The sequence below is a fragment of the Apteryx rowi genome, unplaced genomic scaffold, assembly GCF_003343035.1.
Source record: "Apteryx rowi isolate R43461 unplaced genomic scaffold, aptRow1 scaffold_53, whole genome shotgun sequence".
Lineage (NCBI taxonomy): Eukaryota > Metazoa > Chordata > Aves > Apterygiformes > Apterygidae > Apteryx > Apteryx rowi.
In genome coordinates, this window is record NW_020450794.1 from 11570 (window position 1) to 37316 (window position 25747).

Sequence of the window (25747 nt, forward strand, 5' to 3'; positions counted from 1 at the left end):
CTCACACAGCGATGCTGACTGTATGTTCCCACCTGCAAAAGCAGGGCTTCGATTACAGAGGGCAGACTGAGCCCTCAAGAAAAAAAAACAAAAAAACCCCAATAAACTCAAGACCTACTTAAGAAAGAAAAATTCTTCTCTGATTCCACAGCACTGCAGGTGATATCTTCACAGAATGACAGAATGGTTGAGGTTGGAAGGGACCTCTGGAGATCATCTAGTCCAACCCCCCGCTCAAGCAACATCACCAAGGGGAGGTTGCYCAGGACCTTGTGCAGACGGCTTTGGAATATCTCTAAGGATGGTGACTCCACAAGCTCTCTGGACAACCTGTTCCAGTGCTCAGTCACCCTCTCAATGAAGAAGTTTCTCCTCATGTTCAGACAGAGCTTCCTGTGTTTCAGTTTGTGCCCATTGCCTCTCGTCCTGTCCTTGGGCACCACTGAAAGGAGTCTGGCCCCATCCTCTACACCCTCCCTTCAGATATTTCAACACCTTGGTAAGTTCTCCCCTCAGTCTTCCCTTCTCCAGGCTGAACAGTCCCAGCTCACTCAGCCTTTCCTTGTGTGAGAGATGCTCCAGTCCCTTGATCATCTTTGTAGCCCATTTGCTGGACTTGCTCCAGCAGCTCCATAGCTCTCTTGTATTGGGGAACCCAGACCTGAACCCAGTAGTTCAGGATTGGCCTCACCAGGGCTGAGTAGAGGGCAAGGATCACCTCCCTCCACCTGCTGGCAATACTCTTCCTAATGCAGCCCAGCATACCATTAGCCTTCTTGGCCACAGGGGCACATGGCTGGCTCATGGCCAACTTGTTGTCCACCATGACTCCCAGGTCCTTCTCCACACAGCTGGACCTGGGAGTCCTGGTGGACAAGTCTTACAGCAGAACTAGTCCTTCTGGCAAAATGCTGACTACTTTCATCAAATTATTTATATTTTGCTGTTCTGCTACAAATGCTTGAGCATATTATGACTTTCTCCTCCCCATACTTCAGTGCTTTTAGATTTCAGCAGTAAATGATACATTTCCCTCCATGTCTTCCCACTCCACCTCTTACTGCTGAAATTTATTCAGTCCCACAGCTCCCAAAGCAGCTCACTAAGCGCAATTCTACTTTTTCTCTGGTTCCACATTTATCAAGATGACCTTGACACTTTCTATGAAAGTGCCTGCTCCACAGGGGGGAAAAAAAACGATACTGACCATCTCGTTCAAAGAGTTATATTTGAAAGTTAGATGATTAGCTTGCTAGAAAAACTACAAAAACATTGAGAATTCTGTACAGCCCAAAGCCACAGCAGATCATTCATCTAGATTCAGTGCGACAATTTAGTGGCAATTTAGAAGTGATAATTTAGTAACAACATCAACTTTGACTTTTTTTTGCTTCCTCACCTACAGCCCTTCCCCAGTGAACTAGCCTTAGATCATGTTTCTGAGCATATGCCTCTTTCTTTACAGGCAATTTGCAAACCCTCTGGTAGCAATTAAACTAATGATGTTAAAAACTAAACATGTCAAACGTCATATAGTCAGTACCCATTTTTTGGTTGGTGGAGTTTAAATACATTTATAAGGAAGTATCARCTCTGCTGTGCTTAACAGTAAGCAAAGTTGTGTCAAACAGCACATAATAAAGGTTAATGGAGTCCTGGCTTTCTGTGAGACCTTGCGTAGCTCARGAGGACAGCCTCAGACATGAACATGCTGAGCCTAACCTTTTACAAGCTTTGTCCTTAACAGAACTAAGCCAACCATTCAACAAGACACGTAAAATGAATCAGCAAATTAGCAGTACTTCAACTACTGAATTCCCTTTTTTACCCTCGTGTTACAGGATATCCTTTTTCACTTGTTCTTACTTAGTAAGAGGAGTTGAATTTGACACATTGAATTTGACTTCTATGTCAAAGTTTTAGGAGTTTACAAGATAAGCACTTTTCCATGCATAGTCATTCTCTGCTGACCACCTGCCAGTTGGTGTACACACAGTATCTACCATTCAGGTAAGTACGATGCTTTCACAAAATGCACACCTACAATTTAAAAAATGACAAGATTTGTATTTAGAGTAAGAAGGACTTTTAGATATGCACACAGTCCAGCTTGTTTCATTATAATATCTTAATCACTCATTGTCCTTACAATACTGTTACAATTCTCACCATGTTATAACACRCCTTCTAAAACAGAGCAGTGACCAAGATGGACTGGTGTGCATCAAAGGATGTGAAAAAACAYACAGGTAACAACTATGCCTCAAGTGGAAAGACACAATCATATTAAGCATTCAACGATAGCAAAAGCGCACACTACATGGCAGAGAAATTGGATGGAAAGAGATTTCTCAGTGGAAAGTATACAAGCAACCTTTTAAGTCTACCCACAATAGAACTGCAGATCAAAACAGTTTGTCTACAAAACTAACTACAGCTATTTGCATTTATACTTATCCTCTTAAGCAGACAGAGCTCCCTGTATTTTGGAGATTTCTTTAGGGCATGCCYGGCCACATCTTGGAGCTCTAGAGGAAGACAAGCCAGTTCCCTTTTCCACTTGYTATGAGCACATGCAACATACCTCATTGAGGCTAACGGAAGTGAAGTCTCCATACTAACAGACTTTCAGACTGCTCATTACTCCTAGAAAGTGATTTCTTTTTAAAAATTCTTCATTAGTCCTAGGAAGTGATTTCTTTTTAAATTCATGCCCCAAATACAGATTCTGAGCAACTAGGATAATCTAGTCCTAGATGTTAGGTGAAGTTGCTTCCCCCATGCATATTTTTCCTTAARGCCTGATATGCCGAGTGTCAAGAGCGTAAACTACAAACCTGTGGGAAGCCAGTTTACATTACCTAAATACTTGCTCTTTCCCTCCTCCACATCTCCATGTTTTCCTCCATCTATCCAGTTTTCTCCAGTGTTCCCTCTCCCATAGTATCCCCAAGCTTCTTCAAATATCCCCTACACCTCTCTATGACACTATCACCAGCTCCCTGCCATATCTGCTCTGTCTTCTCTCCAAAGGACCTAAAGGTCCCCACCATATCCTCTAATTTTGTCTTCYGAGAGCTAGAAGAGACAGCACATGCGACAAGCTGTCCTGCGTTACATGCATGCTGATTGCYGATAAGCTGCTACCTCTTGGTGGCTCAAGGGGTCAAACGGAATTGATCAAATTGAACTATTCCAATCTCTCTYMTCACTGAACAGTCTGACAGMRTCTCCTTATTTTATAAGCCACCACCTTTCATGAAACTTCAAGGCCTCAAAGATACGGTGTTCTTAAATCTCTTCTCAATTTGGTTACAAAGATTCAAAACTACAAGGACAGTTAAAAGTAATCACATTTGCTTCCTTTCCTTCAGGAAGTGGCAAGCAGCTTGGAAACCAGAGATTACTTCTGGTTGTCAGCAAAAGTTAAGGTAAGAACAACCCCCAAATATGCATGTTATGAAGTATGACAAAGCTCCCCAAAGCCTTCCATGGAGGTCTGGTAGCTCCAGTGAAAAAGTCTGTAGTGATTCTCAAATAAAAACAGCTTTTAAATCATTTGCATAATCAAATCAAGCTAACTATTTGTAAATAGGGAACAGAAAAGAACAGTAATATTGACTGGACAGAGGGACAGCTGAGTAATTAATTATATGATTCAATGTGGTATTTAATAGTCTTAACTTTGGCTAACTTATTTTAAGGAATTAAAAATACCTACTAGATAGACCATAAAGTTGTATGTTAAAGTTCAGAACAGTTCTTACAACATAACAATTAAATATCTTTAAAAGAATATGGGATAATTTTTAGATAATGGGAAATAACAGATAGCAATTTTCTGTTGAAGTTCTCACAAAAATTGAGAGCAGAAAAAAACTATCCACCACTATATATTCCATAAAATAGAGGTAAGCATCCATTATATCAATTCTGTGATGCCACTGCCAGTTCTAATTTAAGTGCTTCACAGCAAGCTTGGCAATACATCAAGCACAGCTGTGATGCTGGTAAAAAGCTCATTTTAAATTGTTTTAGAAAGAATAGGAAGCTTCACACACAGAAGTTGACACAAGAAGTCTGGAAACAGACCTGAAGGATTTAAAACTGGTGGCTATGCATATACAACACATGAATTAACATTGTTGGCAGCAGCAAAGCAAGCTAGGTACACTGGCAGCAAATGGAAGAGATATTCCTATACAGTATTAAAGTTTATATAACCAAGAGAAACTAATGCCTGACTGTGGTAGTATATGATCTCTAATGAAGACTTGAAAGTAAAGAAGGATACATAGTGTGGTTTACAGTGAAAGCTATCCCCAATTCAAAGGTATTAACCTTCTTCTACTCTTCAGTCCTGACAAGCCAATATCAGTATCTTATCTGAAACACTGATACCCCATAGTAAGAAAAGCTCATCAGCACATGCACAAACATTACTTGAAAGTCCTTTAGAGGTCAAGACAACGCAAAAGGAATATTCAATGTTTGAGGAGCAAATGAATCTTTAGGGAGAAATCTTAAGTTGTTCTGGATGAAATATTGAGTCCTTCAATCCTATTATGATCCCTGTGTAACAAAGGGCTAGTTGATATAGCCACATGTACCTTTCCAACTTAAAAAGGTACTTTTATTTTTTTTTTTGGCCTGTGTTCATTGAGGAAGCCTGGCAAAAGTTCAATTTCAGCACTACCACTTGCAAAAGCAAGCAGGGTCCTAGTCAAATGAAATAGTGACACTCTCCTCAAGTAAGTATTATCAAGTACTCCAGCACTGTCAAGTGCCTGAAAAACAAAGCAGATCAGTTACATCCCATGCTGATGTGCCCATTCAGGAATTTAGAACATACTAACCATTCTTTGAAGTTCTCTGTCGGGTTCTTCTTTCAGTTACTAAAGAAAAGAAAATTATTAGTCAGGATAGAGTACAACCTAGCAGTAGCATTATTCATTGAGGTTGCTTTTAAAGTAAATGCTGCAATGACTGTGCCATATTTACAAGCACAAAAACCTCAGAAAAGCTGCTCTGTACTGAATGATTTACCTGGGGAATCTCTCAGGAACTTTTCATACAGTTATGAACCATTCCACCCCTAGCTATAATGAAATCTTAAGATATGAATCTATGCAGTTAAAATATAAAACATTTCTGTATATACAATGCTCAGTGTTATGCTATGTAGAGGGGAGGAATACTGTAAAAATAATTTACCACAGCATCCATTCTAAACATTAAAATATACTTCAGTACCTTTAATACCAAAATACATTCCCCATTTTCATTTCATCACTACAGCTTGAAAGGTGGGGAGGGGAATACAAAGATCAGGTAATATCACAGTATACCATGTTTTATTTTCAATAAAAACTACTAAGCTCATGCAAATATCCACTTGCCACATGATATTTTTGCCCATAAGATAAAAGATATAAGCATAAAAAACATGTCAATATTGTCTGAACCAGCTTATCTCACTTCATCTGAAAAGCACCTGAAAAAGCAGGTGCAAGCTTGCAGTGGGCAAGCAATCTTCCTTATCACAGACAAAAGCAAAACTTGAAGCACAGGAAGAGCAAGAGTGCAGAGTAACACAGAATAAGCTACAAATACAGCAATTTTCACTTACAATAGCTGAAAGCATTTTATTCCAAACTTTTTGTATGCATTTGTGGGGTTTGTTTCCCCCCTCAGCCCACTTTAGAGTATATTGAACAACTTAGTTTACCTGGAGGTGCGCTGTGCTTGTATTCTAGCTTATGTTGTGGATTCTTCCTACAAAGAAGAAAGCAATAAAAGCATGATTTGGCCACTGTGTTCCAAGCTAAACGAGCCCAGAACTCCTTTTATTATTATTTTACAGAAATAGTCATCATATTATTTCAGCTTTCTCAATATCTATTTGATTATGAATCTATGGGTTGAGTATTGATGGGTTGAGTCTTGAGTATTTGATATGCTGAAAAGTAAATATCCAAGATTAGGATACTTGCTTAAATAAAAAGTTTTATTTAAACAAGGAGTTGCAAATAAATGTGGTGGTAAAACAGAGGTGTCTGCTACTCATAGACCTCTCAAAGTGACTACATAATTGATATTGTAAGCTAACAACCAACTGACACATTCCTGTCTATGAAGCATTTTCAGTACAGCTGAGTCATCTATATACTCGTTCTTGAGTAGGAGACTTTTTAACTAGGGAAATAATTTTAACAATGGAAACAGATGGTCAATCCTCTGCAGATTAGTTGAATGGAGCAAGCAAGTAAGTACCTGTATTGGATTCATATTACGTTAGTAGTATCTATAAGATACTTTAAAATGTCAGTTTGTTGCATATTAACAACTTGCCACTTTAGGATGACAGACTGATGCTCTTCTCTGTCAGTGTAGACAATAATCAGTTACCTGCCTCCCAATTCACCTCTAATCCCTCCATTTAAAGAAAACAGAAAAAGAAAAAGAAAGAAAAAAAAAACAAAACTAAACAGCTTCCACAAACCTAGATTCTTCAATTCTTTTCCAGATGCATACAAAGGAAGACTTCTCTGCTAGTCTGGATGTCAAAAGCAACAGGCAGTGAAGCGTTAGGTTTCCCTCCCTAAACTATGATGTGCAGTGCATTCTTTACCCTCAAAATCCCACAACATGTTCACAAAGTTAAAAATTGCACAACACCACAATATTACCCATCTTGCGTATTTTGGTATTAGAATCAATTTAAGTGCCCACACAAGGCTGAGCAGAAAACAGTATGTTATTTGACATTTCCAATAACAAAGAGTATAGAGGCATTAAAACTAAGTCAAGCAGATACTTCACAGCAACATGTTTTCACTGTGCTTGACTAAGGTAGAGTGCAGTATCTTACAAGTAAGAAAAGACATAACTATTGCTCAGAAGGCATAGTCATTCTGGATGTAGCAAACAGAAAAATCGATGAACAAAACTCATCCTGGGTTTGGGACATTACTACTAATTACTAAAGTAATTCAAATATTACATTGTGTGGTGCAGCAAATTTCAGCAGCTTTCAGGTAAGATATTTGACTGAAACTTAGGAATTCTAGAACAAAATTGGACTGCAGAGAAGCAGCAGAGTAAAGAATCAGCTCTCATAGCATTTTTATAAATAAAAAGCCACATAGGTAACCAGAGGAAAATTTGTTTCCAGAATTCTATGCACACCACAGATAATGAAGATGTCATCTGCAACCAAGTATTAAATTCTTGGCAATTTAGCATGAGCTTAAAAGACTGCACTCTAGACAAAAAAACCCGAGAAGTTAAAAATGACCTCTTGGTTTATATTTCAATTCATACACCAGAGTATGAAACCAGTTTGCGCATAACCTTACATAGAAACATACAAACAATTTCTTCAAACCTCTGTTTAGAAGAATTTGAGAAGTACTTTCTTTTACCTGTCAACTGTCACAGTCTAGTTCAGTGTAATACACACATCAGGTTGGACTGTCATTCTTTATATGAATGGAAACATGTTTCCCATAAGGAAGGCATGCTGTGCCCATAGGAACTAAGATTACAGCACTCTACAGACCTGGAAATGACAATTCCTTGCATGCAAAATAGTTCAATAACCAATGAACATCGGTTGACTAATCTTTGCTGTCAGGTCTTTGTTGCATCAGTAAGAACTCCAAGCAACTTCTATTTATTACAGACCAGGGACATAAACACTGGTGTTGTAAACTGAGCCACTTTAGTATAACACAGTCCGTGTCTAAACAGTCGCTTTGTTAATGACTTGTATGAAAAATTTAGTTAATATTTCACGTTGCTGAATTGCAATAGGAAAACATGCAAACTGGACTGAACAACTATGCAGCTATTACTACACTTATCAGCTACTACTTGACAAAAAGCATGCAGCTGCAGTTATAAACAGAAGCTCAGCATACTCTTCCAAAAGCTGTTCTAAGTCTTTCCACACACTCTATAGAGTTTAGCAAAACATCATTCTGAATCCACTGTGGAAGACTAGACACCAATTTAGGGGTTGTATTACCCAAGCCTTTTAATGGATCTGATCTTTGGTCCAACTCAAATGCTGGTTGTACCTGTCCTTTCAGGTTAGACTTGAAAGATGAGTTTTCTGAGCAGTCCCTACTTTTTACCCCACAAGAAGAACATATGCCGATGAGCAACAAAAGGAATCCCGTTTCAGTGCTTTACTATTACTGTCAACATCATACCACTTGATCCTAATTCAAGGCATAGTGTTCAAATTGTTTATTCTCTGTTACATTTACTTCAAATATTAGCCAACAGATAAAGGCAACAAAGAGGCTATGAAGACACTCCAAACTGCATATTACTTAGTTTAAAGAATTATCACTGCTTCATGGGTGCCTCCTTTCCCCCAGCACCAACGAATTAAATACAGATTAAAAAAAGATCAAGTTATACTGCATGGAGATTGTCTTCTGGAAGGAGGGACAGTTTTGTTTTTGGATTAATTATCCACTCTACTCCTGAAAAGTATGTTGGGAATTTTATTACTGGTATAATCACAGACTTCTCATCCTGAAGATGTTTATAGTTATTTTGTAAAAGAGAAACATTTTCTGCATTAAGACGACGACACATGTATATAGCTAAAAAAAAAAAAAAAAAAAAAAAAAGCACCTATCTTCATTTTATCACCTTTCATTTGAGAATGCTGTTTAGAGTCACCTAACTCTGGGAGGGATAGGAAAAAATGTTTCTGCCCAGATGCAATCTGTATTAACAGCAGCTGTTAGTACCAATATGCTCACACAGAAATGCTCCTTTCTCAAAATATGTGCTTTTGTCCATTGCATCAGGTACACATCAGCCATTAAGCTCCACTAAAAAGTTCAAAAATCTAGACATTGAGCAACAAAATGGAATAAGATAACCTTCTTCAGAAAACTGACAGTGCTTGAAACTTGATAAAAGAAACTGCACCACTGTCAATCGTAAACTGGATTTTATAGCTAATCATTTTTTAAAACGTTATCTGTACTTTGTATGTTATTCTAATCCATCAAACACTGATTAAAATATAGCCTTTTTGTACAAAACCTCAACACATATTTAGTAAAATTTGAAACTAAGCATGATATATCAAGAACAACATATAACAATAACTATTTATAGTTTATATAAAAGTAACTTTATATAAATTTTAAAGTAAATTTTATATACTTTTTATAAAGTTTATATACTTTCTAAAGTAAAGTTTATACAAAAATAACTATTTATGGTTTATATAAAAGAGAACAGCCTACTTCATTTTGTCAAGTGAAAAAGGGTCGATCTCTATGTCTCTGAATAGCTTCCAGAAGTCAAGCTTTCACATGTTTGTTGAAATTACTCACAAATATTTTGCAAGGCTTTGGTGTTTTAAAGGCAGCAATCTGTCCACAGTAAATCTCAGAAAGCAATGAGACATAAAAAAGGACCACAATGATATGCTACACCAAAGATTTAACATCAAGAATTACCCATTACTCCATTCTCACTTTTCAACTCCACAGGAAAACAGTCTTACCACATAAATAAGAACAGCCATTTTGTACAGTGCTTTTTACCTATAACAAGTAGTTCCATAAGGACATTCAGGCCGGTCATCACTGTTACGTTGCGTTATGATGTCTGTCTCATGATAATCGTCATCATTAGGGTGACTGAACTGCTGAAAGTGAACAGGATTCTTCCTGTGAAACAAATATATGGTAAGAGCTGACTATTCCATTTATATATGAGAAATGGAGATGAGAAAGGAATTAAACTTCTTTTTCTGTAGTTACATAAAAAGTAACCTTTAATGCTTAACTTTATGCAAAATCTAAGACCCAATTTCAGGATAAGCAGAAGAAAAGTTTGCTGTTTTAGCACATGTTACAAAAGAAATTAGAACAGGAATTTTCCTATTAGCCTTCAGTTTTAAATTTCAGACATCAAACATGCTGTACGACTGCTTCAGTAGATCTTCAAATACTGGCATATTATTTCAAATGCAGCAGTTTACTGGACACCACATTGATTCTGTTGTCAAGTTTACCTCGGCTACCATGGCATTTTATTATTTGAAATACCAAATTCCAGTCTGAACAATGACTACCTGAAGTTGCACCATACAACACAACAGCTCTGCACGTAGCGGAGTCGTACCAGTGTCAGTGACAAGAGCACATTACTGGTATACCCAACCGCTTGCCCTACGACCCTGATGTAGTCAAAACCAGATGAGCAAGCAGCGAGTACAAATATATGCATCACTGAAGGAACATTTTAACTGTTTCTAGTTGATCAAGTTGTATTCACATGACAGAGGACAAGGCAGCTCTAACAACAGGACTAAGGGAACAGTCAGCTTTATAACGCCTTTGTAGCGACATTAAATAGAACAAAGGCAGAATGTGTTGCAGCTTCAGGAGAAGTTCATGTGATAGACCAAAACATACTTCAAAAATTATGCCAAAGGGAACATGCTGTTACCAAAAGAAAATCTACACTTTTCCATAGGATTCCTGTGAGAGACACTTTCTCCACACATGATACTTAAAAGCAAGCAACATGAGATATTTCAATAAACAGTATTCAAAAAGACATCCACAAAATACTTCAGTGAATTACCACACTAGTTTCCAGAGTACATCATCTTCAATGTGCCTGTACAAATTACAAAAATAAACTGCTTGTCTCAAACAAGAGGAAGGACAGCTTAAAATTACTGGGTAATTACGGCTTTAATTTCTACCTGTTATAGCTGCATTGCAAAACACTAAGCCAAAACGATTACTTAAGAGTTATAATAAGTTCTACTGCCCACCCAGGCCTCCTTTTAGACCTTGAAAAAGTTCAGAAACTTGGTATTAATACTTTTAACTCAATCTGTCTAGTATCTTTCGCTCAAGGAATTCAAAAAGTAAGTTACAGGTATACTCAGTGAGCTACCTGTCAAAGATGCTGTGTCCCTTGGATCTATTTACATATGCGACAGACTTCATGTCCTGGTCTGTTATTCTGTCCATGTTCTGTTATTTTTTGCAAACTGAAGAAAAGGTAAACACTTTGGCTGGAAATCATTGAAAAGTTGCATTTACAAGTTATTTTAATGTTTTGTTCTATCACAACTTCTCAGAGAATGTCACTTCTCACACCAAATTCAAAATAATTTAACTTGAGGCCCTATGGAGCTAACTGCCTATTTTTTTCCATTTAAAATAACTGAGATGAAACTAAATCTTTTTAGAGACTACTTGCTTTGTTTTCTAAAGGCATAAGACTGTCTTATTAGCAATATTAGCAAGGAACGTAAGCAAGAAGATAATTCATCTCCTTAAAAGGATGTGGAAGTAACTAGTATTCTCTGAAATAATTTTTACATTTATTCCTACATTAAGATACATGTAGCATCATATTCATACCAAGGAAAGAGGGTTGAATAGCTGCCATTTAGATAACCAATTGCAGTTAAACAGATATCCATTCCTTTCCAAAAACTTACTTCAAAACCTACTCGGACAGCACCAAATAGCCCTTTGGGGGGGGGGGCCCTCCATTAGGTTTAGGGATTCTTTGGGGCAATGGATGACGCTCCTCAAATTACGCACTAGCTGTGAAGCATCTTAAACAGGTACTACACTTCAGATGCTCAGGTTTAGTACATGTTTTATCTTTCTTTTTCCTGACTAACCTGTGCTTACTCCACTTATTTCTATGTGCTACACAATGATACCCAGTACAATAAACAGAACAGAGAAATGCATAGCTTCTATTAAGCCATCATCTTCCCTGCTTGCAAAAAATCTAAAGCTCACTTGTATATCTCTTCCCTTTTATAAGAAGTTTGGTTTGCTTGAGGATTTTTGATTTCTTTAGACACTAGAGATTTGGATTGTAAGAGCACCACATCTAGCACACCAAAACATACTACCACATGGGTTTCACTCCAACTGAATTAGTTTGGCAACAAAACCTCATTGCACAGAACGTGTTATTTATTTGATCAAAACAAAATTACTGAGCTCTACTTATACAAAAAAAATACCAATTAAAAGCATATTTTAAGAATAAAGCTTTATAAAAGACTTACATTATCATAAACATACTTATATTAGCTCATCCCACAATAAATGCAACCTTGCTCTGTTTTACAGAAACCCTAAAGTTAATTGTACGCACACTTCATGATGCGGAAAACAACTGTGCAAATAAAACATTTGAACATTGCTCAGTGAAATATTTAGGACAGTTTTTCAGCTGTCCAGCTACAAATAGCAACTTAAAGGCTTTTCTAAAGCAAGTTTAGTTGATTAGGTCAGAAGACTGGGTTTCTCCCACCCCTGGCTCTTTATAATTACAGAGGCACCCCCAACCTAGACCATCCCCATCATCTCAAGAGACTGATTTTCTCACTACTAAGAAACTGGTAGTGAAGATATAATGGATTAGCAACATTAATTGTAAAGCCACAGAATTCAAGTCTAAAGTTATGCCATAACTGTGCATGTTTACTACTTATAAATTCTAAGTCATAGACATACTGGAAGACAGGACTCAAAAAAGAAAGACACAGGTTATCAACTGCCAGATTTACAAGCTTAAGGTGAAAGGAAAAGTATTGATTTCCATAAACAAAGAACGAAGTATTTAGAAGTATGCACATATAAATACAAAGGTTGAGTGCACTCACACACCTATTCAGTACAGCACTGTAACACATCAGACTAACAAAAAAATAAGATTTTGGACCAAAAAATGTGGATTACAGCTGTAGAAATCACTGTTCAAGTCTACCACATCCCTTTATGTAATCTTAGAAAAAGAGGGTTGGGTTTTGTTTTTTCTTTTTATTCCCTATTCTTCCAACTTGGGAAAGGCAAGCAACAGACAAAAAAAAAGTGGAAAAGACAGTATTCAAAGAGCAAGTCCCTTGCCAACAAATACAGCCAGATGTAATGTACAGAGAGCACTTTGTCTCCTGATGATAACAGAAGTTTGTTTCATCTTTGAAAGTCTTCAGGGCAGCCCAGAAGCACAAAGGATGAAGACAGAAAGATTCCCTGGAATGAGATTCTGACATCAAGCTCAAGACTTTCAAAAGCAGTGCTTCCAAATTCGTAAGTGAAGAAACTGACCTATGGGTTACAAAATCAGTTCCAAAGTTTTTAAGATATTTGTTAGAGAAATCTAATAAAATTAATAGACCTAACATTCAATCTTCAGTCTATGCAATTTTAATAGGCACTTTAGTCATGTACCACAGTCATACCCAGAAGAAAAATATCTATTAATAGGAATTTACAAAATAAAGACTAGAACTCTTAAGAACACTTAGTTAATGTATAAGTGAAATTTTATGAATAAGAAACATTTCTGAGTGGAGAATATTCACAAACTCTTAGGGATATACAGAGATTTTTCTCACCTAAGAACTTCAGTGAAACACTACGGTTACCAAAGTGGTGTTTATTTAAGATGCAGATCCCTATAGCGTGTCTTGTTAGACGATACCTTTCATAAGGCAAATATAATGAAGGAGAGCGAAACCAATCACCTACCTCAGGAGAGCACTCAAAGCAGCTCCTCTTCCTAGGAGCTCCTAAAACTATTTTCTGGTTGAGGAAGACGCTACACCACAAAATACAAACTAGCTCCTTAAAAACATCTGTTCATGTCAAGTATATGTCCTGTTAAACACAGGAGTAACTGAAATGATTTGCTTTACTCTAACGTGGCCATCCCACAGATGCAGAAAGACTGCTAGTGGTTATACATTAAAAGCAAATTTTGAACATTAGCTATGAGTGCAAGTTATTTATCTTGTTGCAGATGGGATAAGTTTCATAGAATTTCCTGAAGCTTAAAGCTGGTATTTTCAACGCTTCATATTTACAACTTCTCCACATAATAAGAACTTCTACTATGTGTTATTTTATAGCATTCTTTTCTTAAAGGGCAAAGTTTTCTGAAACTATTGCTGCCAAAAATCTTTTTTAGAATAAAGATCTAAGAAGAGATGAGCTCACGCAGAACACTGATAACAAAAAATGTATTCTTTACAACCAAAATTCCTTTCCTGAAAAGTTTTTTTAAAATTTCATCATGAGTGATTAATTCTAAGTTAAGTAAAAATCACAGGATAAGTCAATAACTAAAGCTTATGATTTGTTAGGTAGGTCCTCACAGTGAGCTTAAAAATTCTTGTGGGTTATCGCTTACTCTTTGAGTAGAATCAAGGTAAGACCCATTCATACATCCACAGCTATATCATTCCATAAATTGTACCTTAACTTTCCTTCTCTCAGTCTTAAAGCACACAGACACAATTAAAACTTTTTTCCTCGTCAAAGAAACAAGCTTATAAGTAAATACTCCATTCTCTTTTACCTACAATGACACCAATTCAGTGTCCCTTAATGCCTAACACTATACTGCATAACTTGCTCTATCCCAAAATACAACTTCGTTATGGTTAGTAGCTTCCCACCCTAAGGTAATCCAGACACAAGCTATGCACTCCTAGTCCATAGTCACCTGTAACTAAAATCTGCCTTCCAAAGAATTAGCAGTCTGTCAGTACATCAGAGCATTAAAACAACTTAACCCTTCATACAGGAGAAAAGCTTGTCTAAGCAAAATTAAAAATAGCTGGATCAAACTAGGCAGTTAAGCCAGCTGTATAACTGCAGCCACTAATAGAACATATTTTCACAATACTCTTTAAGGGCAAAAAAAAATGGAGATACACAGAAAGGTAAATGAAATTTGTGGGTTCATTAACACAATAGCTTTAAGAATCACGTAAAGCAAAAGCTTATCTACAGCATTAGACATACAGAGCACACACAAGGCTCCCTCTACTTGTGCTTGCTTCTTTCCTAAATAACTTATCTGGTTTTGCCTATTGTTCAAGCCCCCTGAAAATCACAGGACCCACTGTCTGTTTCCTGGCTTAGCCTTTCTTTTCTGCTTACACTTTATATGGATTTATCTAGAGCTCGAAGCCTTCTCTAATGTACTTCTCAGGTCATTGGTCATTTTCTAGAAACGTGGAGGTGATCTGGAAGCTCTCTTCCCTCTATTACATTAACACATAGCACTCCAGATCCCTTCTGCACAGAAAGAACTAGCAGGAAACCAGACACTAATTACTGACATTTTGAAACTCAAAGATTTGTATGACAGATCTTTCATGGTGAATTGGGGGAGGGGGGGGCGCACCCCTTAGGACAGAGAGAAAAAGTGCTCTTCACTTGAAATATTAGCAAGGAAGCAAACCAGATAATGATTAACATGGAGTTTGCCCTGTTCTATTTTGGGGGAGGGAGCGGACGTTAAACCAGAAAACCAGGCTGGCCAAGTTATAATAATAAAAAAAAAATTCTTTATAATTAGGGATGACAGATAATGAGTATTTTAAATATTCTGTTCACAAAGCATGAGATTACTTCAATAAACACAAATTATCTTCTTTTAAAAACAGTTTCATTTGCTAATAAAACAAGCCTGCAGCATCTACATTGGGCATTCCAACCTTTTACATCTTTCTCCTTACTGGTATCTGTACTTGGCTGGTACAAGCAGGCTGGTTGATTTCTTTGCTTTTTAATGGACCTTTGTTTCTTATTTCCTACAAAACATCATCTTGTAATTTGCTGAAGTACTTCATCCCTTGTTTAGGTTATATTGGCAGTTAGCAAGACCTCCTGGTTCCTCCTTCTATACTTTAAAAACTCTTCTTACGCCACTTGTTTCTTATCAGTCTTCTGCTTACCAAAAGATTATTTTAAATAAAAAATTGTAATGAATTTCCCATTTCTTCTTTGATGTGCTAATAAATTACTTCTTAATAATATGCTAGATTAAGCTAGTTTTAACTTCGCTTTACCTGTAACAGGCTGTTCCATACATGCAAGGTGTCCTCTTTTGCTTGATCTGTTTGGAGCTCTCTGAAGCATCAATGTTTCTGGTTGAATCAGAAATTTCAGTCTTGTAATCCAAATTTGCATCAGGCTCATGAGTCCCTTTCTCAGCACCATAATTTGGAGAAGTTCTGCCCCAGTGAGCTTGCTGGCTTGTAGAACCAGTAATCTGTTCTTTCTTTTCTGTTTCCTCAATTCTACTTGTTTTACTGGAGATCTGACCTGATGCTTTAGATCTTTTATTATGCAGCTGCCTATCATTTTTTTCCATAGAACTTCCAGGGGTTTTTGTTTCAGTCTTGCCACTTCCTTCCATGTTTCTCATGGTACTCTCAAGAGGAAATTCAGATGTATTCTGTGGAACAAGGTTACATTTTGAAGGACCTGAAAATTTACACTCTTCAGAATTAAAAGTATTAAGGTCAAACTCTGTCACTTCTCATCATTCTCTCCAGTTTTCAAAATCATCTTCTCTGCTTTTCACAAATCAGCTGCTGAATGAATACAGTTGCTGAATGAAATGTTTAAGTTAAAATACACACACAAAACAATGGAAAATTTATCCCTGAACTCCTGTTCTCTGCCTTTGTTCCCTCACAACATACATAGGCTCCTCTCCCACCCCACCAACACAGTTTTTGAATAATCTAAGGGCTTCTTTGAGAGTGCTTCTCCTTAAAAATGAGTGTGGGTTATACACATGAAGATATTGTAGACTCTAGAAGAACATATAGTCCTGTAAAAAAAAAAATCAATTTTAGTCCCTTAAGTACCGAGTTATATGGGAGATAATAAAATCAGTATTTATATACCTTGAGCTAAACCTCACCTCTCATGCACCTTAAATGCTTTAGCTCAGAACTCTGTCTAGATCATAAAATTGTTTGGCAGGGGATACTGTCATGCAAAGATTTCACTTTTGACAAATCCTGCATTTTAAGTTTTGGAATACATGCACACTTAAAATGAAAGATACATATATACCTTAGAAAAAGAATATGTGATTAACATAACCAAAACAAATGCATTATACAGATAACCAAGACACCATCTGGAAGCATACAAAAACTGAAGGCTGAACTACTTTGATACACTACAGAACAATTCGAGGTCTATACTCTGTACAGTTTATTAGGTGAAGGTTCCCCTCCAGTAAATTTATCTTCAGTTTACAGTGATGTATTTGAAAGAGTCTGAAAATCAGTGGGTGGTTTCCTATTTGATTTTGCTGCTCTAAACACAGGACTAACAAAATTTTAACCAAAACCAGAGACAATTATATTTGAGCAGCAAGATGATTAAGAACGGGCAAATTCGGCATTAATATCAAATGATCCCGACAACAGCATATTTAGTAAGTCAGCTCAGAGATAAGGAAGACTCCATTATCTGAGACTCCCCAAAAGGCTTGGCAAACAACTACAGTTTAGGAAAATAAGCCTTCAGTTGCGAGAAGAATGACTAAGTTTCTTTTTCTCAATTTGCCTCTCCCTCTTGTGACTAGTCTCTACTCCATACTTTTAATCCATTCCATTGCCTATATTAGATAATGAGAGTAAATACCTTCGGTCTTATTATCAGGACTAATTTTTAAAAAAGATTGCACTTGCGCAAAACCACAGACAGCGGCTCCAACTATTGCCACTGGTTATAACGTGTACGACTCCCACTGCCACCTGGCGGCTGGCTGCAGCTTAGACGAATTAAGATTCTTTTTACTTCTTTCCCTACAACAGATTTTTCCAATCAGCTTAAATATAACAGCAGAAAAGTTATTTTGAGTTTGATATCAAAACCTCTATCTTTTACAGCTTTCTACGAATATTAATTTTGCTTGCACTAACATATGATTTTTCCTGAGTTCTGAAGACACTTTCTTACACTGTGTTTGAGATAAAAATGGTTAATGAAATTATTTAATAGGAAGAAAATAAGTAAGGTTTTATACCTCGAAACTGCAAAATAAGATATTTACATAATCTCTCACTTTATAATCTGATAAAGGGAAAATAGTGCTGCAGCTAGAGTTAATGTACCTATTCAACAACAGAGCTCACCACTCAAAACACCTTTTAAAATTAGAAGATACTACTATGTTATATCAAAACTACCCTGGAGGGTAAGCTCTCTATGAAGAGATCATTTCAATTAAAGATTTAAATAAGATTTTTAAAAAGTGATAATAGTTTTCACTGTCAAAGCTGATTAAACATACTAATTAAAATTGCTGTGCATATTATGTATCTGATAAAATACTTTAGTATGCAATTAATGTTGGAGATTAGAAGCTCCTCTACAATTTATTAAAAAAAAAAAAAATTCAGTGAAATGCCTCAGTTTGTTCTCATCAGAATATGCTTTTGTTTGTCATTGATAATTGTCCTTGTCTTCTCATTATCAGCAGAGTGTTACCAGTTAGCGTAAAACTGCCTATAATGCAGTTTTACTTTGCAGACACACAGACACATTGACCAGCCAGACTGACGTGTCCATTGACTCACTACCATGGACTACTCTTGACTTCAGATAATTTTTTTGTCTCAGATTTTTAAATACAGGCATAGCCACGCTCTCTGCTATCCTTCTTCAAAACATAGCAGTTGCTAAGCCATATACCATAATTTTTCACTTAACCAACTAGAATGCTGCTAAGGTTGGGCAAAATTCAGAGTTACATTACATCAGTTTCATACCATCATCTATCCCTAGAAAAGGCTCTCAGGAAAAGAAACCACACATCAAGCCATTCCTCATCGCTTGCTGTAAAGCGAGAGCAATGTCCTGTAGAACATTCAGGGTTTAAATTCCAAGTGCCGTGAAGGAAGTACAGGAAACCGCCACCAACTCTCTGAAATCTGCAGCAAGGATCCTGGAAGAGCTGCTTAAGTGAGCTGGCATTTCAAAACAACTCTCTGAAGCCTTCCAGGATCCTTGCTGCAGAGCTGCTTAAGTGAGCCAGCATTTCAAAACACTTGAACATAACAGATTACATGCAGAACACAGAACGTAGACCCAACCTTAAACTATGGCATTGCCAACTACATTCATATTTCTTGAAATAACACAGTTTTGCCATGAGCAAAAACAATTACCTGAGAGGAAGGGACAGTGATGGAAAGACAGCCCTTCTCCTCTTGATATTGCTCTTCATCTTTACAAGCCTCTGCAATTTCTTCAGAAGTCAATCTTTTTCTCTTCGGCACATTTATTTCTCTTTTTAATGATTCTGTATTACTTCCTCCCCTTCCTTGGTCTCTTTTCATTCCATCACCTTTAGAAGAAAAATGAAAGCGTACTTTTGGAATGCAAAAGTGAAATCCTGATCACATTAGAAATCTAAAGCTTTCTAAGATACAGCAATAGGTGAAAAAATATCCTAAGCAGAACACTGGGCAAAAAGCGTGAGATGGCAGTAGTTGTTCACATACTGTTTCAGTAACACATTTGTCACTTCCTCTCCTCCCAACCAGACTCTGTTTATGGGCGTTACAACTGTATGTTTTAGACCAAAAAGGATGTTTGAGAGGAAATTTTAGGAAAAAATTGGGTATGTGGCAAAGGATATTTTAGACTGACCATATCAGTATAACTGATAAATTATCAGTTACACAGTAGTAGCTGATCAAGTAAATGAAATATCCAAGGATGTGGTTTTTTTTTTTGGATACAAACCTTTCATATAACTATCACTTAGGACTACTAGTTTATACACACAAATGTAAATTATGACACAACAGAATCAGGGTATATCTACTTGCCTACTCAATCACATCATACTTGACCATGTAATCAGCCAATAACTGATGGAAATATGGAGAACACGGCTCTGCTTCAGGAACCACGACCTCTGGACTGAAGTATCTTCTAGATATACAGATGGGAGACAAGCAGGGCAATTGTCCCATTTTTATTATGGCTCCATCTGCTGCAAAATGCATTCATGAGGAAAATACTTGCTGCTATTTTATACAGCTTCAAAAACTCTTCCCTTTGAAAAAACAAAGACATCGCAACGACACTTGAGGGAAGCAAAGAACTTTTCCACATTTTACTGTCAGGCCTCAAAACAACAAATCAGTGCTCCCTTTCTAGTAGAAGGACAAACAGGAAAAGGAAAAAAACTAAACAGTCTTTTTGTTCTACTCTTCTACCTTTCCTTCCAACACCACCCTAAAAAAAAAAAAAAAAAAAAGGCAAACCATTTCACAACTCTAATTAAGATATCTTACATTTGCTGAAGAGATTGGTTGCTTTATTAGAAACAGCCTGTTGTAAGCTGGAATTGTCTCACATAAATAATTTTTAAATAGGTCCAATGGTGTTCTTATATATCTCTACCCTTAAGGTCAGGCTTTTAATAGCACACAAGTATTCCTTTCCTGCACAGCCATAGATTTCAATATTTATGTGGCTAAAATTTATCAGTCTTTGAGAAACATTATAATTTAATGCTGAAAGGGGCGGGGGGGGAGGGAGAATATCTAACACTAACACTAGTGTAGGGCTCAGCATGGCTAGTACCAGTTCTCAGGTATATGCAGCTGAGGGGAAATGCTGGCAGGGAACATTCTACATTTGGAAAGGGAAAAAAAAGAACAGTTTTTCTTGTTTCTTACAATTTTCTGAAAATTAGCTTTTGGGAAAAGGGGTAGGCAGGACAGCCAATGGTATATGATAGAGGTGTTCTAAGCCAGGTGGCCCAGGTTAATACCATCCAGACCCCTACATTTGTTTCAGGAGTTAATAAGGAATTGCTCGGACACTACAGAGGCTTCTGTGGGCCTGCTCAGGCTTTAAGAGCCAAAGTTTTCCATGACTGCATCTCAGTAGACGTAGCAGATAGAAATGGAGGTTTCACGGAATAGCTGTTGGACACAGAGGGGCAAACATGCACACATACACACACCAGCCACAATGGTCAGTTCATATACACGGACTGACAGTGAAGGAAATTCACCACTTCGCACCTAACCATCTTACACCTCACCACAGACCGCTATTAATATTAGTTCCTAAGAGCAGCGCTGATACAAAGACCATAGCAACAGGCATTGTACAACACTGTAAAGCACAGTGAAGCACCAGTTGCAGACAGACCACTACCTATAAAGAAACAGATCCAGTACTGGTCAGCATGGCAGCAGCTGAACAGCAACCTAGCTCCAGTCAAGTACATCTCCAGTGACGCTGACAGCCTTTCACTGCTCAAACAGGCAACTTTAGACTGACTTTGTACTATAACAGATGCATTAAGCTATTAATCTCTCAACCATGCTTCAGGAGCTTATCAGCTATGCCAATAAAACCAGTGCATGAATCATCACAAGTACAATAAGAAAAATGAAGACAGCATCAGTTTGTTAGCACTTGCAGGAAGTATCTAGCAAGTAACATTATCCCGAAAGACAAATCTAGAGGCTTTTGTCCTACCAGATGAAGTAGATGGCTAAAGGGGGGGGGGGGGGGGGGGGGGGGGGGGGGGGGGGGGGGGGGTGGAAGGAAGATTTCATTTAAAATTGTCTTTCATTATCAAGTGAGAGAGTCTCCTCAGTTTATTCCATTTGCAACCAGCAAAACAGTATAGGTTACTGTTACAATGGACTGCAACAGTGGAGAAACAATCAAAGATGCTGAGTTGCTTCAATTTTTTTTCTTACTTTAATCAGAAAAATACTACCAGCTGATGGACTTGCCTCGGGTATGACTTGCCCCAAGACTAGGATGACAGGTGAATCACTCCACAGCACCTCTGTTCTTCCTCCCTCTTCCTATGAGGGAAGATTAATGGGAAGAGGTCTGGAAGCAAGAGTCTAGCTCTGTCTCAACTCTCCCATGACTTCACTGTTTATATTGAAGACTGCAGAGCAGAACCAAGGACTGCCATCCTTCGATCCATAATAAAACACAGAAGGTAAGAAAGTCATACAAGGTTAATGTCTACATCAATAAGGGATCTTTCCTCCAGAAACCAGATCAGCTAGGACTGAAGGAGATATCTTCCAACGCTATGAAGTGAGTAAAAGAATGAATCAGTCTTTGTAACTTGTCATAGCTTAGAGAATGTGACAGTGGAGCATATCAGCAGCTGGCAGAAAATATTACCACCTCAGCTGTGGACCCGAAGCTTTCAGAGAGGATTCCTTTTACTGCCAGAATTAAGTCTCCTTGTTCTCTACTCAACATGATCTTGAAGAGATTTTGGTATTCCCAGTCGTGGAATACACCCTACATCTGTGCAGGGACACAAATTATAGCTATATGTAACAATACCGCAAGCATAAGGCTTCTGCCTGATCCTTAATCCTACTTTGGTGGTCATGTCTTCCTTTCAGGAACAAGAAATCATCAATAAAATGAGATTCTTTTGCAACCTATAGCCCAGGCTGATGGAAGGAAAGGGTTGAAATGGGAACTATTCTTCATTTTGTGACAAATGACACTGATTTTTCCAAAAAAAGGGTAAGAGATAACTCTATTTGCCTGGGTAAGACAACCAAGGCTCAGATAAAAGTTATGGCTAATGTCTTACAACTGCTCTAACATAAGGGGAAAAAAAGCCAAGAAAGGGAAAGGGGAGAGAAGAAAGGGGGAAGGTTAGAAGACATATGTACCACATTTAGTTTAGAATAGAATAAGAGATAAAAAAGTAAGGAGATAAAGAATAACAGGAGCAAAATAACCTTCTTTTCACATTCTTAGTCAGTCCTACTAGAATTAAGAACAATTGCTGAGTATACAGTTACATAGTTAGTGAATTAACTCCACACGACCTGCCTAAGAAATGAGGTAGGATCAGAAACAAATCTCTCTGTGTACCAATAGCTTAGCAAGACACTAGAGAAACCAGGTCTATAAAAACCTTAGGAAAATGGTAGTTATGACCGGAATGACAAGTACTGTGGAGAGCACTGTCTTAAGGAGACACAAAGGTAAAAAATAACACACTCACTCTCCCTCCCTCCCTCTCCTCCCCCCTCCCTCTCCTCCCATTTCTTTAGTCCTCCTGTTCCGCCAGTAATACTCATTAGAGCCAAAATATCTTGTGATAAGTAAGACTGCCAAAGAATGTCTAACAGTAGTAACATTCTGTTACAAGCTCCCAGGACCAAAGCTGGACATGCTAGAAAATATTCTTGGGGTTGTGCCAATATGGCATCCTTGTCTCTCCCTGACACAGACTAAGCACAATATTCCACTGCTGCTACTGCTGATACAGAATTGGAGAAGTTTATCATATATTCAGCAATTTCCTTTCGTGGGAAGGGCAGAAGGGAATGCAATACTATTTTAGTCTCCTTTTGGTGAGAAACATGTATACTGCAAAAAACTGCTCCTAGAAAAAACACTTCGGAATAGTGATCCAATATGATTCAGTTACAGTTTAAACACACACACACACCCCTTCTGCACAAACACCTCTAACACTTGTGAAATTGGGAGAACCTAATTTAAAAGGGGCAGTACATCAGTGACTTAAATGTGAAGGATGCTTGGAATTAAAGTACAGAAACTGCCTAGAATTTACATCCTAAGCAAAACAGAAGAGTTTATAGGAAAGGGCTCAAGAACATCGGATGGTCAGCAGTCCAAAAACAGTAATAGCTGGCATAAAAAAAAAGAACAGAAAGAAGAACCAACTGATCAGGAAGAACTGTATAATGCCCATATGACTGATGACAAAGTAGACAACAGAAGTCAGTCTGTGTCACCTGCCGGGCTCAAAATGTGGAGAGAGAAGTAATAAATTAATACTTTCTACCACCACAATCATAATTTAAGAAACAGAGATCAAAGCAGATTAACGTATATTGGTATGCAACTGTACTGCACTGCAAACCTACCTTCTTTCATTACAGTGTCAGAAAGCCTCTGAACCAAGAGGTCTCCTTCCAGCATCCAAGATGGAAGCACTCTCTTTCTTTGAATAGATTTTAACTGTTGGCTTTCACGATCATCAGGAGGCGGCACCTGAAACGACATTTACTGTTTGGTATCTTTTTCCAGTCATAAAAGAGGGAAAAACAAAAACTAGAACACAAGTTTGCACACAGTTATGTCCTTCAAACACAGCCTGTACTACTTTCAAGGCGGTGCCAGTTACCTGAAAATTTTCAGTGTTCCTACTCACTCAGAAAAAGAACATTTATAGAAGTCTCCATTCAACAGAGAACTCCTTAGCCCTTTGGAATAAATATGTAAGAGACTACAGACTAAAACTTTCACAGAACAGCTTTGCCAATATCTTGCTATACAGTTTGCACATACAGAGATAGCAAAATAGTGAGTTTAACATGAACAAATGCCTATTTGTCAAAAAGCAGAGAAGTCTTGTCAGCATTCTTTCAATTCCTCTGTTAAGAAACCATATTCTAAATCTAAATCTGGAAAAATAAATTAAATAAACCAAACTCATGTTTAGTACATGCTTATTTACCGGGAGTGATATTGTCTGTTTGAATCTCTATTTTCTAAGTGGTAAAGATCTCAGCTACAGTGAAGGCTCACGTTTCACTTATTGTATTTACAGGCATACCTCAGAGATATTGCGGGTTTGGTTCCAGACCACTGCAATAAAGCAAATATCGCAATAAAGCGAGTCACATGAATTTTTTCATTTCCCAGGGCATATAAAAGTTATGTTTACATTATACTGTAGTCTATTAAGTGTGCAATAGCATGTCTAAAAAACCCAATGTACATACCTTAATTAAAAAATACTTTATTGATAAGAAATGCTAATCATCTGAGCCTTCAGCAAGTTGTAATCTTTTTGCTGATGGAGGGTCTTGCCTCGATGTTGATGGCTGCTGGCTGATCAGGGTGGTAGTTGCTGAAGGCTGGGGTGGCTGTGGCAATTTCTTAAAATAAGACAGCAAAGAAGTTTGCCGCATCAATTGACTTTTCCTTTCACAAAGGATTTCTCTGCAGCATGCAATGCTGTTTGATAGCATTTTACCTACAATAGAATTTCTTTCAAAATTGGAGTCAGTCTTCTCAAACCCTGCCGCTGTTTTATCCACTAAGTTTATGTAATAGTCTAAATCCTTTGTTGTCATTTCAACAGTGTTCACAGCATCTTCCCCAGGAGTAGATTCCATCTCGAGAAAACACTTTCTTTGCTCATCCATAAGCAGCAACTCCTCATCCGTTAAAGTTTTACCATGAGATTGCAGCAATTCAGTCACACCTTCGGGCTCCACTTCTAACTCTAATTCTCTTGCTATTTCCACCACATCTGCAGTTACTTCAAAGTCATTCATGAGGGTTAGAATCAACTTCTTCCAAACTCCTGTGAATGTTGATATTTTGACTTCCTCCCATGAATCACAAATGTTCTTAATGGCATCTAGAACAGTGACTCCTTTCCAGAAGGTTTTCAATTTACTTTGCCCAGATCCATCAGAGAAATCACTATCTAGGGCAGCTATAGCCTTACGAATGTATTTCTTAAATAATAAGACTCTAAAGTCGAAATTACTCCTTGATCCATCTGCTGCAGAATGGATGTTCTGTTAGCAGGCATGAGAACAACATTAATCTCATTGTACATCTCCATCAGAGCTCCTGGGTGACCAGGTGCATTGTCAATGGGCAGTAATATTTTGAAAGGAATCTTTTTTTCTGAGCAGTAGGTCTCAAGAGTGGGCTTAAAATATTCAGTAAACCATGTTGTAAACAGATGTGCTGTCATCCAGGCTTGGTTGTTCCATTTACAGAGCACAGGCAGAGTAGATTTAGCACAACTCTTAAGGGCTCTAGGATTATCGGAATGGTAAATGAGCATTGGCTTCAACTTAAAGTCACCAGCTGCATTAGCTGCTAACAAG

At 37.6% G+C, this 25747-nt stretch overlaps 1 protein-coding gene across 4 annotated transcripts in view; it reads right to left on the bottom strand.

Annotated features, from left to right (window-relative positions):
- The window catches only part of APLF (aprataxin and PNKP like factor), a 39139-nt gene that overhangs the window by 3576 nt on the left and 9816 nt on the right, over positions 1 to 25747 (bottom strand). For all 4 annotated transcript variants that reach the window (XM_026080660.1, XM_026080661.1, XM_026080659.1 and 1 more), the window contains 6 exons: positions 23762 to 23888; positions 19013 to 19191; positions 15887 to 16275; positions 9579 to 9704; positions 5729 to 5775; positions 4857 to 4895 (listed from right to left, as the gene is read on the bottom strand). In XM_026080660.1, the coding sequence (XP_025936445.1) occupies positions 4857 to 4895; positions 5729 to 5775; positions 9579 to 9704; positions 15887 to 16275; positions 19013 to 19191; positions 23762 to 23888 (907 nt within the window). The remainder of the gene's footprint in view (positions 1 to 4856; positions 4896 to 5728; positions 5776 to 9578; positions 9705 to 15886; positions 16276 to 19012; positions 19192 to 23761; positions 23889 to 25747) is intronic.